Source organism: Gorilla gorilla, chromosome X, assembly GCF_029281585.2.
Source record: "Gorilla gorilla gorilla isolate KB3781 chromosome X, NHGRI_mGorGor1-v2.1_pri, whole genome shotgun sequence".
NCBI lineage: Eukaryota > Metazoa > Chordata > Mammalia > Primates > Hominidae > Gorilla > Gorilla gorilla.
Genome location: NC_073247.2, coordinates 29180271 through 29194484, shown reverse-complemented (window position 1 = coordinate 29194484; position 14214 = coordinate 29180271). Strand labels below are relative to the sequence as shown.

The 14214-nt window shown below is 39.3% G+C and overlaps 1 protein-coding gene across 2 annotated transcripts in view; it reads right to left on the bottom strand.

Moving 5' to 3' along the window:
• Positions 1-14214, bottom strand: part of PPEF1 (protein phosphatase with EF-hand domain 1) — a 153396-nt gene that overhangs the window by 112138 nt on the left and 27044 nt on the right. For both annotated transcript variants that reach the window (XM_055376684.2, XM_031005700.3), the window contains exon 6: positions 8535-8702. In XM_055376684.2, the coding sequence (XP_055232659.1) occupies positions 8535-8580 (46 nt within the window). In that variant the 5' untranslated portion in view covers positions 8581-8702. The remainder of the gene's footprint in view (positions 1-8534; positions 8703-14214) is intronic.

Sequence of the window (14214 nt, the reverse complement as noted above, 5' to 3'; positions counted from 1 at the left end):
AATTTTTTGTATTTTTAGTAGAGATGGGGTTGCACCGTGTTAGCCAGGACGGTCTCAATCTCCTGACCTCGTGATTCACCCGCCTCGGCCTCCCAAAGTGCTGGAATTAACAGGCGTGAGCCACCGTGCCCAGCGATTGTTCGATTTTTAAACAGCTAAATTAACTAGATGTTTTACCAAGAATTAAAGAAATATTTAGTTTGCTATTTAGTATTTTTAAGTTTTTTTCATATAAAATAAAGAATGAGTACTTTTGAAAAGAACAATTTCCTTTAGAGAAACTTCTATTTGTCACAGCTTACGCATCAAACCACAAAGCCAAAAAAGCACGGATTGTCTTTGTCGGCCTCTTAGCACTTACAGAAATTGAATAAATACATTTCTAAGTGGTCTCAAGGGAAGAAATAAAATATATCAGTGTTTCCAAAGTGCTCCATGGGAACAAAAAGGCAATAGATTATTAATTGAAATACCATTAACATAAAATTTTAAGTGTCAAGTGAAATTCAGGAGAATGAAATTGCAATGTTTAATTTCTGTTATGTGGATAAATTCCAATTCTCCAAGTCAGGGTAGCATATCAGAAGGGCCATGAACTTTGGAATCTGCCAGATCTGGTTCCAATTCAGGCTCTGCCACCCATGAGTGTGTAACTTGGGGCAGTTAAGTCTCACTTTCCTCATTTATAAAACGAGGGAGACTAATCAAAGCTTTAAGAGTTTTGGTAAGAAATAATGAGAGTAGCAGGCACTCAATAAATGATAGCTATTATTAGTACTCTCTTACCTGCTACATATCACAAAAGAAATAAAATAACAATGACAATATAAAATTGATGTTACTTTTTTTTTTGAGATGGAGTCTCACTCTGTTGCCCAGGCTGGAGTGCAGTGGCATGATCTTGGCTCACTGCAACCTGTCTGCCTCCCAGGTTCAGGCAATTCTCCTGCCTCAGCCTCCCAAGTAACTGGGATTACAGGCATGTGCCGTCACGCCCAGCTAATTTTTGTATTTTTAGTAGAGACAGTGTCTCACCATGTTGACCAGGCTGGTCTTGAACTCCTGACCTCAAGTGATCCACCCACCTCAGCCTCTCAAAGTGCTGGGATTACAGGTGTGAGCCACTGTGCCTGGTCTTTTTCTTTTTTTAAGAGTCAGGGTCTCACTGAGTGGTGGTCCTGGCTGGAGTGCAGTGGCATAATCATAGCTCACTGCAACCTCAAACTCCTGGGCTCAAGTGATTCACCCGCCTCTCAAAGTGTTGGGATTACAGGCGTGAGTCACTGCGCCTGGCCCGATGCTACTTCTCTACATGGAAGCTGGGTAGAGCACAAGAAAGGGAATAGCCTCGATTTTATATGTAGGTTATGCTTTCTCAAACTGCCATGATACTCCAGAGGCAGAGTACTGTGGTCAGGTGAAACGACCTAGCAGGACAAAAAACCCTTAACACTAGTCAGACCAGTGGAAACAGGAATCAAGCACGAGCCTTGGCTCTGTGACTTGCTGTGTTCCCTTGAGGCAATCACTTTGCCTTTCAAAGCCTCATTTCCTTTTCTGCAAACTGAGAACAACCCTTCAAAAGGCTGTGAGGATCAAACGTATGTTACAGGGCCTGGCCAACTTGAAAAGCACTATGCAAATACAAGGTACTGTATATAAGTAAATTTAATTAAAGCTAGCTTCTGAAGCAGCAACATTCAGAGGTGGCATAAAATGGTGTAATGGGTGACAGCAAAAAATACTTTGTCGTCAAAACTCCTTGAATTCAAATCCCAACTCTGCCAGCTGTAAGCTGCATAAACTTACCAAGTAGGCTGGGCATGGTGGCTCACGCCTATAATCCCGGCACTTTGGGAGGCCGAGGCGGGTGAATCATAAGGTCAGGAGTTCAAGACCAGCCTGGCCAACATGGTGAAGCCCCGCCTCTACTAAAAATACAAAAAATTAGCTGGGCATAGTGGTGGGCGCCTGTAATCCCAGCTACTCAGGAGGCTGAGGCAGGAGAATCACTTGAACCCGGGAGGTGGAGGGTGCAGTGAGCCGAGATCACGCCACTGCGCTCCAGCCCAGGTGACAGAGTGAGACTCCATCTCAAAAAAAAAAAAAAAAAAAACGAAAAAAAAACTTACCAAGTACCACACTGAGCATGAGCTGCTTCCACTATACAAACAGGAATAATAACCCTTTATTCAGGTTTATTACAAGGATTAAATAAAACATATGTAGATTATGTTGAACCCTCTTTGGAATATGGTTAGTAATCAGGAAATAATATCTATCATTTTCTATCAAGAGCTTTCAAAATATTTATAGCCCTTGACACGATAATTTCATATCTAATCACCTGAATATAGAAATAATCCAAAATAAGGAAAAGGCTTTGCACAAAGAAATTCTTCAAAGTGTTATTTATATTAGTATTAAAAGGTCCAATATTTGAAGAATAATTAAGCATATTATGGCCTATTCACCAAATAAAATACTTAGCAATGACTAAAATGATGTTTGCAAAGCATTTATAACAACTTGAGAAATGTTTACATAACATTTTAGTGCTGAAAGTGAGGCTACAAAAAACTAACATTTAGGATGATCAGAAATCTATAATATACAAAAAATACATTGAAGGAAATTATCAGAATGTTGTCATTATCTCTGGGTAGTGGAATGATGAGGGAGTATTCATTATTTTCAACTGCTTTTCTATATTTTTTCCAAATTTCTGAATGAGAGAAAATTTTATGCACACAATGTTTGTCTATGAATAAACATAAGTAAACATCACTGCATCAGCTTTCAGCAGATTTATTATTATGAACTCATAATAAACCTTGATTGGCATATCCAACAAGAGATAAAAGAAGAAAAAGAATTTTAAATGGCTCTTCTGGACGCACTCCATATGGGTTTGCCCTGCTCCATAAGGAGCAATGGAGCAGTAAAAAAAAAAAAAAAAAAAAAAAAAAAAGAATTTTAAGGGAATACTCTGAACAAGCATATGTTAACAAATTAGATAATGTAGATGAAATGGGCAAATTCCTAGAACTACCACAAATGACTCAAGAAGGAATAGAAAATCTAAATAGTCATATAACAAGAGACAGAATAAGTAATCAAAAAAACTACGCACAAAGAAAACCTCATGCCCAGATAGCTTCACTGATGAATTCTACCAAATATTTAAAGAATTAATACCAATTCTTCATAAACTCTTCCAAAAAATGGAGGAGAAGGGAACACTTTCCAACTCATTCTATGAGGCCACTATTACCCTGACAGTTAAATCAGACAAAGATATCACAAGAAAACTATAGATCAGTATCTCTTATGAATATAGTTGCAAGATTCCTCTACAAAATACCAGCAAACTGAATTCAGCAGCATATAAAAAGCATTATACACCATGATCAAGGGGATTTATCCTAGGAATGCGAAGTTGGTTTAACATCAATTAACATAATGTGCCATTTAATTAACATTATATGCCATATCATAAAATAAAGGACAAAAACCACAAGATCATCTCAATACATGCAGAGAAAGCATTTGACAAAATTAAACACCACTTTGTAATAATAAAAAAATCAATAAACTAGGAATAGGAGTGTGTTTTCTCAACCTGAGAAAGAGCATCTATGAAAAAGACACAGCTGATATAAGACTTACTGGTGAAACACTGAATGCTTCTCCCTTAAGATCAGGAACAAGACAAGAATGGCTACTCTTGCATTTCTATTTGACATTGTAGTGGAGGCAAGAAAATGAAACAAAAGGCATTGGAAAGAAACAAGTAAAACCATATTTGCGGATGACCTGGTTTGTAAATAAAAATTCCTAAAATATCCACTAAAAACCTATTAGAGCTAATGAGTTCAGTAAGGTTTTGGGATATAAGACCAATATACAAAAATCAATTTTTAAACATTTGCAATAAACAATCCAAAAATGAAATTAACAAAAATCCATGTATAATATCATCAAAAAGAATAAAAAGCCTAGGTTAAATTTAAGGAAAGAAGTGTAAAAACTTATACTCTGAACACTACAAGACACTGGTGAAAGAAATTAAAGATCTAAATAGATGGAAAGACATCCCATGTTCATGGATCAGATTATTTAATTGTTAAGATAGCAATACTCCCCAAATTGATCTACAGATTCCACACAACCCCTGTCAACATTCCACTTGGCTTCTTTTGAGACATTGACACATTGATTCTAAAATTCATATGGAAATGTAAGGGACCCAGAATAGCCAAAATAATCTTGAAAAAGAGAAACAAAGTTGAAGAATTCATACTTCCCAATTTCAAAACTTTATTAAAAAAAGCTATAATAGTCCTGGCGTGGTGGCTTATGCCTGTAATCCCAGCAATTTGGGAGGCCAAGGCGGGTGGATCACAAGGTCAGGAGTTCAAGACCAGCCTGGCCAACATGGTGAAACCCTGTCTCTACCAAAAATACAAAAATTAGCCAGATGTGGTGGTTTGTGCCTGTAATCCCAGCTACTCTGGAGGCTGAGGCAGGAGAGTCACTTGAACCTGGGAGGCGGAGGTTGCAGTGAGCTGAGATTGTGCCATTGTACTCCAGCCTGGGCTACAAGAGTAAGACTCCGTCTCAAAAAAAAAAAAAAAAAAAAAAGCTATAGTAATCCAGACACTGGTACTGGCATAAGAAAGACATACAGATCACTGGAATAGAATTGAGAGCCCAGAAATAAACAACATTTATGGTCAATTGATTTTTGACAATGGTGCTAAGAGGATTCAACGGGGAAAGAACAATCTTTTCAACAAACAGTTCTGAGACAACTGGATATCCACATGCAAAAAATGAATTTGTACTCCTACCTCACACCATACGTGAAAATCAGCAACTCAAAATGGTTCAAATGCCTAAAAGTAAGAGCTAAAAGTACAAAACTTTTTTTTGGCCTTTAAAAATATATGTATTTAGGGGGTATAAGTGTAATTTTGTTACATGTATAATGAAGTCTGGGCTTTTAGTGTAACCATTACCCAAGTAGCATACATTGTACTCATTAGGTAATTTCTCATACCTCACCCCCCTCCCACCCTCCCAGCTTTCTGAGTCTCCAGTGTCTATTATTGTATTCTGGATGCCCATATGTATACATTATTTAGCTCCCACTTTTAAGTGAGAACATGGGGTATTTGACTTTCTGTTTCTGAGTAATTTCACTTAGGATAATGGCTTCTTGTTCCATCCATGTTGCTGCAAAAGACATGATTTCATTCTTTTTTATGGCTGAGTAGTATTCCATGGCATGCATATATATATATATATGCACACACATACATACATACATATATACGTATATATACACACATACACACACACACACACACACACATATATATATACACACACTTACATATACATACACCACACATTTTCTTTATCCAATCATCCATTGAAAAACACTTACGGTGATTCCATATCTTTGCTATTGTAAATAGTGCTGCGGTAAACATAAGAGTGTAGATATCTATTTGATATAATGACTTCCTTTGGGTAGACTCCATGGTGGGATTGCTGGATGAAATGGTAGTTTGGTAGCTCTATTTTTAGTTCTTTGAGAAATCTCCATAATGTTTTCCACAGAGGTTGTACTAATTTACATTCCCACCAGCAGTGATAAACATTCCCTTTTCCCTACATCCTTGCCTACATCTCTTATTTTTTGACTTTTTAGTAATAGCCATTCTGACTGGTATGTAAGATGGTATCTCATTATGGTTTCAATTTGCATTTATCTGATGATTAGTGGTGTTGAGCATTTTTTTCGTGTGTTTGTTGGCCATTTTGAAAAAATGTCTGTTCATGACCTTTGCCCACTTTTTAATGGAGTTTTTTTTTTTTCTTGTTGAGTTGTTACAAAACTCTTAAAGTAAGACATGAGCAAAAATCTTTTTGGACTCGGGAATGGATTCTTAGATATGACACCAAAAGCACAAGCAACCAAAGAAAAAATAAAGTGAACTTCATCAAAAGTAAAAATTTTGTGCTTCAAAGAACACCATTAAGAAAGTATGAAGAGAATTCAACGAATGAGAGAAAATATTTGCAAGTCACATATTTGATAGGAAACTTGTATCTAGAATATATAAATTTATCTTACAACGATATAAAAATAAATAATTCAATTAAAAATGGGTAAATGATCTGAATAGACATTTCTCCAAAGCAGATATACAAATAGCCAATAAACACATGAAAAGATGCTCAATGTCATTAGTCATTACTGAAATACAAATGAAAACCATGGTGTGATACCACTTCATACCCACTAGGATGACTAAAATCAAAAGGACAGACAATAACGACTATCGCTGAAAATGTGGAGAAATTGAAACCCTTATACACTGCTGGTAGGAATGTAGAATGGTGCAGTCACTTGGGAAAACAGCTTGGAAATTTCTCAAAATGTTAAACATAAAGCTACCGTATGACCCAGCAATTCCACTTCTAGGTATATACCCAAGAGAACGGAAAACATATGTTCACGGCAGCATTGTTCATAACAGTCAAAAAGCTGAAACAGGTTGGGCACAGTGGCTCACGCCTGTAATCCTAGCACTTTGGGAGGCTGAGGCGGGCAGATCACCTGAGGTCAGGAGTTCGAGACCAGCCTGGCCAACATGGTGAAACCCTGTCTCTACCAAAAATACAAAAATTAGCTAGGTGTGGTGGTGTGTGCCTGTAATCCCAGCTACTCCGGAGGCTGAGGCAGGAGAATCGCTTGAACCTGGGAGGCGGAGGTTGCAGTGAGCCGAGATCGCCCCACTGCGCTCCAGCCTGGGTGACAGAGCAAGACTGTCTCAAAAAAAAAAAAAAAAAAACAAAGCTGAAACAATCCAAATGTCTATCAACTGATGAATGGATAAATACAATGTGGCATATTCATACGATGAAATATTATTCCACAATAAAAAGGAATAAAGTACTGATACATGCTACAACATGGACAAAGCCAGACACAAAAGGTCACATAATATATGACTCCATTTACATGAAATGTCCAGAATAGATAAATCCATAGAGACTGAATATAGATTTGTGGTTGCCAGGGGCTGAGAGGAGAAAGTGCTTAATGGATAAGGGGTTTTACTTTGGAGTGTTGGAAATGTCTCGGAAGTACATAGGGGTTGTGGTTGCACGACACTGTGAACATACTAACTGCTGCTGAGTTGTTCACTTGACAATGGCTAATTTTATGTTACGTGAATTTCACCTCAATAAATCACAGGTATTTGAAGGAAAAAGCAGTCCAAAAATCTAAGCTAATATTTCCACTTACATGCAATGTTTTAAAAGTTGAAAAGTATTTCAAAAAGAGAGAGGATTTGTTTTTACAAGTTGGACTTGGCTTTTTTTTTTTTAACCTAGGAAATTTGGCTAAATTTAAAGAACTGTGAGTAATCCTAGATATAAAAAGATAATTTCTCTTTACTCTCTGCTAATAAATGTCTACTACAGCAGTAGAGTTCAGATGGAGCTTTCGAAAGATTTATTTCATGACATGCTTAAAGATTTGAAAGAGTCAGTACACCTCCTATGTCCCTTCCTACTTTCAGAGATGAGTTTCCTCCATCATCAGCACAAGTCAGCTGGGTAGGAGAATAACATTTGATTCCCAAAGGAAAACATCCCACGCTAATTAGTATAGCACACTCTGCATCCTAAACCCTCCACCTTAAGCCTGAATAAACTTCCAAAGGCAAGATGTGGAATAGAAGTTGGGGGAATTACCTATAACCTAGACATCAAAGAAGTGGAGTTTAAGAGCAAATTACTCATATTAATTGTCCCAGCTTATTTACTTGTTTTTATTTTAATTTGCTTGTTGGAAACTCTATCCCTTAAATGCTCAAGTTTGTTTCAACTAGATGCCAGTAGCCATGAGAAAGAACCTCAGTACAAAATAAACAAAGTGAATATTTAAGCTTCTAATTATATGGGGGTACAGAAAGGCATGCCATCTATTTAGAAACAATACACCTTTTTTTGGAAACAGATGATCTAGCATTCTCCCAATTCTCCTAGATTATTTTTAAAACGTGATGCAAATCTCATGAAGTTCTGTGTTGAATAGATATAGAAATAATGTGATCATTGAGTTATAAAATCCAATAAAAATTCAATGATGCTACTAAATGTCACAAAAGTAGGGATATAGCTATTTATAAAAGTATTGAAGAAACACATATAAATTACACTGCCTTTCTTGTTCCCTGCCACTGAGTTTTAAATTGAGATTTTATATTGGTACATTATCGACTGAAATTAAATCAAACATAAAATATCTCTAAGACAATACTTTATGCTACTTCATAAATTCAAAGCTACATCTTCCTAAATGTAGTTTCCTATGCTACTCTAACGATGCCTTGTGCAAATCACACAGGGCAGCTTGAGCATTGTGGGAGTAAATGAGAAAGGAGAAGAGGGTGAGGGCAGCTCATTTTCCCCTTTTCATTCATAACCACAGGCACATTCCCAGTACTCACATGTCTCAGATCTCCTGGTTTTCGTTGAAGAACTGCTGCATCCCATGACTTCTATCTAAATCATATGTGTTCATGAATTCAACTTCTGATTTTAAGACAGAGTGTGAAAAGTGCCTCCCTTTAAGCTGCGAGGAACCACTCTTAGCCGATCCTCTTCAGTCATAGATTCTAATGAGGAATACACAGGAGGGAGGGAAGGAAACCGCCAGTTAACCACATGGTAGCTGAGGGGCTGCTCAGCAGGATTCATTTTACGCTTCTTCTGAATCGCTGTTCATCATGTGATGTGGAAAGTGATCAGACATAATCTAATCCTGGCTTATTTTCCAAAACACAGCAGCAGCTACAGAGCAGCTATAGGCTGCTTCTCTGCTAGACATAAATGAGTTTCTCCATGTCTAGGTCACATCCAGCTCTGCATAAAATAGAGCATTCAAAATGAAAAGAAAAATCGAAATATGAGAGTGTACGATTTTCTAATTTAAATATGGGGAATGGGATGTGGAGGAGCTGACATAATTAACTGTTTTGGTTTTCAGCTCAAAGTAATTCAACCTATCTAGGCTTTTAAAAACACAAATTGGAAGTTGACTATGAGACAAAAACAACATATTTAACAGCTATGCTGAAATTCAAAGTGAGTTCTTTGACAGTATTTCGCGGAATAAGTTGGGAACATTTGTTTTAAAAAAAAAGGAGGCAGCCGGTCGCGGTGGCTCACGCCTGCAATCCCAGCACTTTGGGAGGCCGAGGCGGGTGGATTACGAGGTCAGGAGTTCGAGACCAGCCTGGCCAACATGTTGAAACCCCGTCTCTACTAAAAGTACAAAAATTAGCCAAGCATGGTGGCACATGTCTGTAATCCCAGCTACTCAGGAGGCTGAGGCAGGAGAATCGCTTGAACCCGGGAGGCGGAGGTTGCAGTGAGCTGAGATCGCACCACTGTACTCTAGCCTGGGTGACAAAGCGAGACTCCATCTCAAAAAAAAAAAAAAAAAAAAAAAGGAGGTTTGAAACCTCCCCCCAAATTTAGGAATTGTAATCTGTGAGAGTGTCCTTTTATTTATTTTATTTTTTGAGACGGAGTCTCGCTCTATTACCCAGGCTGGAGTGCAGTGGTGTGATCACAACTCACTGCAGCCTCAACCTCCCAGGCTCAGGTGATCCTCCCGCCTCAGCCTCCCTAGTAGCTGGGACTACAGGCATGCGCCCCCACACCTGGCTAATTTTTTGTATTTTTAGTAGAGACGGGGTTTTGCTGTTTTGGCCAGGATGGTCTCGAACTCCTGACCTCAGGTGATCCACCTGCCTCGGCCTCCCAAAGTGCTGGGATTACAGGCATGAGCCACCGTGCCTGGCCAAGAGTGCCCTTTTAAACAAGCTCTCTGGGCACTGCTGAGGCCCCTCTGGAGTCTAACCTTGTGTTCTATAGTCCTTCTCATGAGCTCCCTGACTCCCATAATCACTTCATGGGAGTTTTCAACAAAATTCCTTTCCATAGTATACTGTCACATCACTTTTTAGGGTGATGTTTCCTTTACTTTGTGATGCTCCAAACCAACCTGATCTAATATATTTGCATTCCTTTTTTTTTTTTTTTTTTCAGACAGGGTCTCACTCTGTCACCCAGGATGGAGTGTAGTGGCACAATCATGGCTCGCTGCAGCCTTAACCTCCCAAGCATGTGCCGTGACACCCGGCTAATTTTATTTTTTTGTAGAGACAGGGTCTCCCTATGTTGTCGAGGCTGGTCTCAAACTCCTGGGCTCAAGTGATCCTCCGACCTTGTCCTCCCAAAGTGCTGGGATCACAGGTGTGAGCCATCTTGCCCAGCCCTATTTGCATTTCTTGACAGGCACAAAGTCAGCAAACAACTGACATATCTATCTTTCCATTGGTACTACACCAAAAGCTTCAAAATTTCAACTCGACTGAAGAAAGGGAAAACCAAAATAAGCAAAATATTTGAACTATGGCAATGTTTTGAAAATAACAATAAGCTTAGTAAACAGATTTTCTGACCAGAGGTGAACCTGATTATTTTATGTATTGAATGAATTAGCCTTCCTAAACTTTGGGTTATTTCCAAATTTTTATTTTTTTTTGAGACAAGGTCTTGCTCTGTCACCCAGGCTGGAGTGCAGTGGCGCAACCATGACTCACTGCAGCCTCCACCTCCCGGGCTCAAGTGATTCTCCTACCTCAGCCTCCTGAGCAGCTGGAACTACAGGCATGCGCCACCAAGCCCAGCTAATTTTTGTACTTTTTTATAGACATGGGGTCTCACCATGTTGCCCAAGTTGGTCTCAAACTCCTGGCCTCAAGTAACGTGCCCACCTCAGCCTCCCAAAGTGCTGGGATGACAGGCATGAGCCACCGTGCTTGGCTCTATTTCCAAATTTGATAGGCATTTCTTTCGTGTCTTCCTTATATACATCATGGCTAAAGAACATTAACAAGTTCAGATCCAAGGGCAGGATGAGCCCTGTGGCATCCCACTCCAAACCATCCTCCAGGTTCACCACAGATCCGTTACCTTCATACTCGCTGAGCACATCTGTTCAGTTAGCTGGTAAACTCGCCTATCATAACTCTCATTTATCTGTGAGACATCCTGGAGAATTTTACTAAATATTTTAATAAAATGATGATATGTATATATTTTGATACTTTGACATTCCAGCTTATTCCAGCAAAAGAAGAGAGAGGGAAGGAGGAGGAGAAAAGAAAGGAAGGGCAGGGGAGGAAGAAAGGAAGGAAATCAATTTGGCAACATTTTTAATACAAAATCATAGAAGTTTAAAGGTGAGAGAGACCTTTAAAATTACCTAGTATTTACACAAAGTGCAAGGAAGTTAAGCAACTTGTCCCATGTCATATAGACCTGTGCTTGTCATACTTCGTTGCATATGAGTGTCACCTGGGGAGCTTTTCAGACTCCCAGTACTCAGCCTGCACCTCATTAAGTCAGAATCTCTTGGGGTTTAAAAAATACTGATGCCCAAGTCCCACCCCCAGATAATTTGACATAATTGGTACCGGGTGGAGGATGAGGCATCAAGATTTTTTTCAGTTTTCCAGATTCTAATACACAACAAAGTTTGACAATCTGTAATAGAGACGGTATTTTAGCAAACCCACGGTGCTGCATAGTGATGATCACATTTTCCTAGAAATGCTTTGGCTCTGTCTATTTCAAGCTGAATTTTTCCAGAGGTCATATCAAGCCAACGAGTCTGTGGCTTCTAGCATATATTCTTTTCTCATTTTTGAAATTGGGGCACTGTTCATCTAGGAATTCATCTAGTCCTGGTGACATTCTCCAGGTGCCTAGATCAGTGCTCTCCAACTCGAGTGCTCACAAGACTTATTGGGGGTGGGGGGATGCAGATTCCCAGGCTTTACTAACAATACTCAGATTCAAAAGTCCAGTGCCTTGGAATACACATTTAAAGTGCACCATGCCGGGAACTTTGATGCAAGGAATCCCCATATTTCAGTTGAAGAAACACTATTTTCCAACAGTATCCAAATCTCGCTTGGGCTTCGCTCCATCCTCATGCTATTTTTTCCACCCCTTTTTATGAAGACATAAGAATTGGGGCTGGGCACAGTGGCTCTCATTCATAATCCTAGCACTTTGGGAGGCTGAGGCAGATGGATCCTTTGAGCCCAGGAGTTTGAGACCAGCCTGGGCAACATAGGGAGACCCCATCTATACCAAAAAATACAAAAAATTAGCCAGGCGTGGTGGTGCACATCTGTAGTCCCAGCTCCTCAGGAGGATGAGGTGGGAGGATCACCTGAGGCTGGGAGGTCAAGGATGCAGCGAGCCGTGATCACACCACTGCACTCCAGCCTGGGTGACAGAGTGAAATCCTGACTTTAAAAAAAAAAAAAAAAAAAAGGTATGTTTTTTAATTTAAAAAAGAAAACAGGGAAAAAAAAGAATTGAGCATTTAGTAGGCCATAAACACTGATTGGACTGATTGATATATTTCAATTTCGATTTTCTTTTTCCAGAAAAAAAAAAAAACACTGTCTCAATATCTCTCCAGAGGCATTTGGTTTTCAGTCACCCCTCAGTTAATCCACAACAAACACAATTGCATATAAAAGATTCAGTAAGAACTAAAAAGCATCAAACTTGAGTATATTTCTGTTAGACTATTAGCCCCACGGGCAACTTCCAAAGTAGCCCTTGAATCTCTGGCACCTACATGGTGCCTTTCACATTGCAGATGCTGGATAATGCTAAATGAATGAATGAATGAACAAAGGAATCAATATTCCTAGGCCAGAGTTCTTTAAAAATTTAGTTGCTAAAAGTCATTATTAATCCATCATTTTGTGCACAGGTAGGTGCTATTCAATTATACAAAAGCATTTTATTAAATCAGAAAGGGGTAGTACTTATACATAATTTTTAAAGAAAGTTTTAAAATCATGATGGAAAGACATGATGATTGTTCTAGAATTTTTTGATTATCCATTAGAAAAAATTGGCTATAATAATTTTTACATTATTAAATAATTATTATCAGTTTATTTTTAACTGTTTTTCTCTCAGGTAATAGGTTACAAAAAAAGTCAGTTCTTTTTCATTCTCACCAGAATATGAGCTGGTTAAAGCAAGATGCCACTTACCCCTCCCATGTACTGCCCCACCTAGACTTCCAGGAGAGAGGGAAGTGAGTTTGTAAGCAGTGCGTGAGCCTTTGAGGACATCTCTGACATAAAGCTGATAAAAATGATTGGGGATTTTCCATGACTTGGTAAAATCTAAGCTGCTTCCATTTCCCACCCTCTGTTAGCATTTAAGTGCATTGAAGAAGTCCCTGAAGAAGTGATTCCCTGAGGCCTGAAAAGGGTTCTCAGGCTCAAAGAGGTGGGGGGCTTCCACAGGGTTCACAAACGCCCAAGAATGTCCTAGTGTGTAACACGAGCCCCTGGGTGGATCTTGGCAAAAAAACAGCTTGAAACTTGCCCATTGCTGCTGTCCCTTCTAATATATACCAAGGATGGTTTTAAAGAGTAAACACGAAATAATGACTCATCATTGGCACTCACTTATAATTTGCAAAAGGAAAGCCTTCCGCTAAAAGGTTTTTACTGTGTGTGTGTTGGGGGTGACTGGGTGGAACTGATAATTTTCCATTTTTTTCATGCTAATCTTTCACTTCCAATGCTGAAAATACAAGGAAAGTACAAAAGACAGGCCGTGGGGACAAACTAACGTTCGCCACCAAGCACCCTCCAACCACTAGCCCAGCCTCCCCGAGTTGTTCTTGTTCATTCTTAAGGTGGTTTGATTTCTAAGCTCATCTCTATCCAGCCTCCACACCTTGGCTCAGCCACCCTGACACGACCCTCTCTGGCATTCTAGATGTCAGTTTCGTAGTTTCCTATGCTAGAATTCAGCTTTTCCTAGAAATGTTGGCTTTACCAAGAAATTGGCTTTAGCTCTAGTCCTGAAAACCTGGAATCCATAGTCATTCAACTGATACCAACACCCTCTACCCCCACCCCCGACCACCACAGTGGGAGTGAAGCAGGCAGGTATAATTCTTCCCCCGTAGATTGTGCTAGCATGAGGAACAGATGCCTCATCAGGCTCACCCTATTGCATTCTGCTTGGTATTCATTGCCACAGAGGTTTTATAGCCTGATGTCTGTGGCC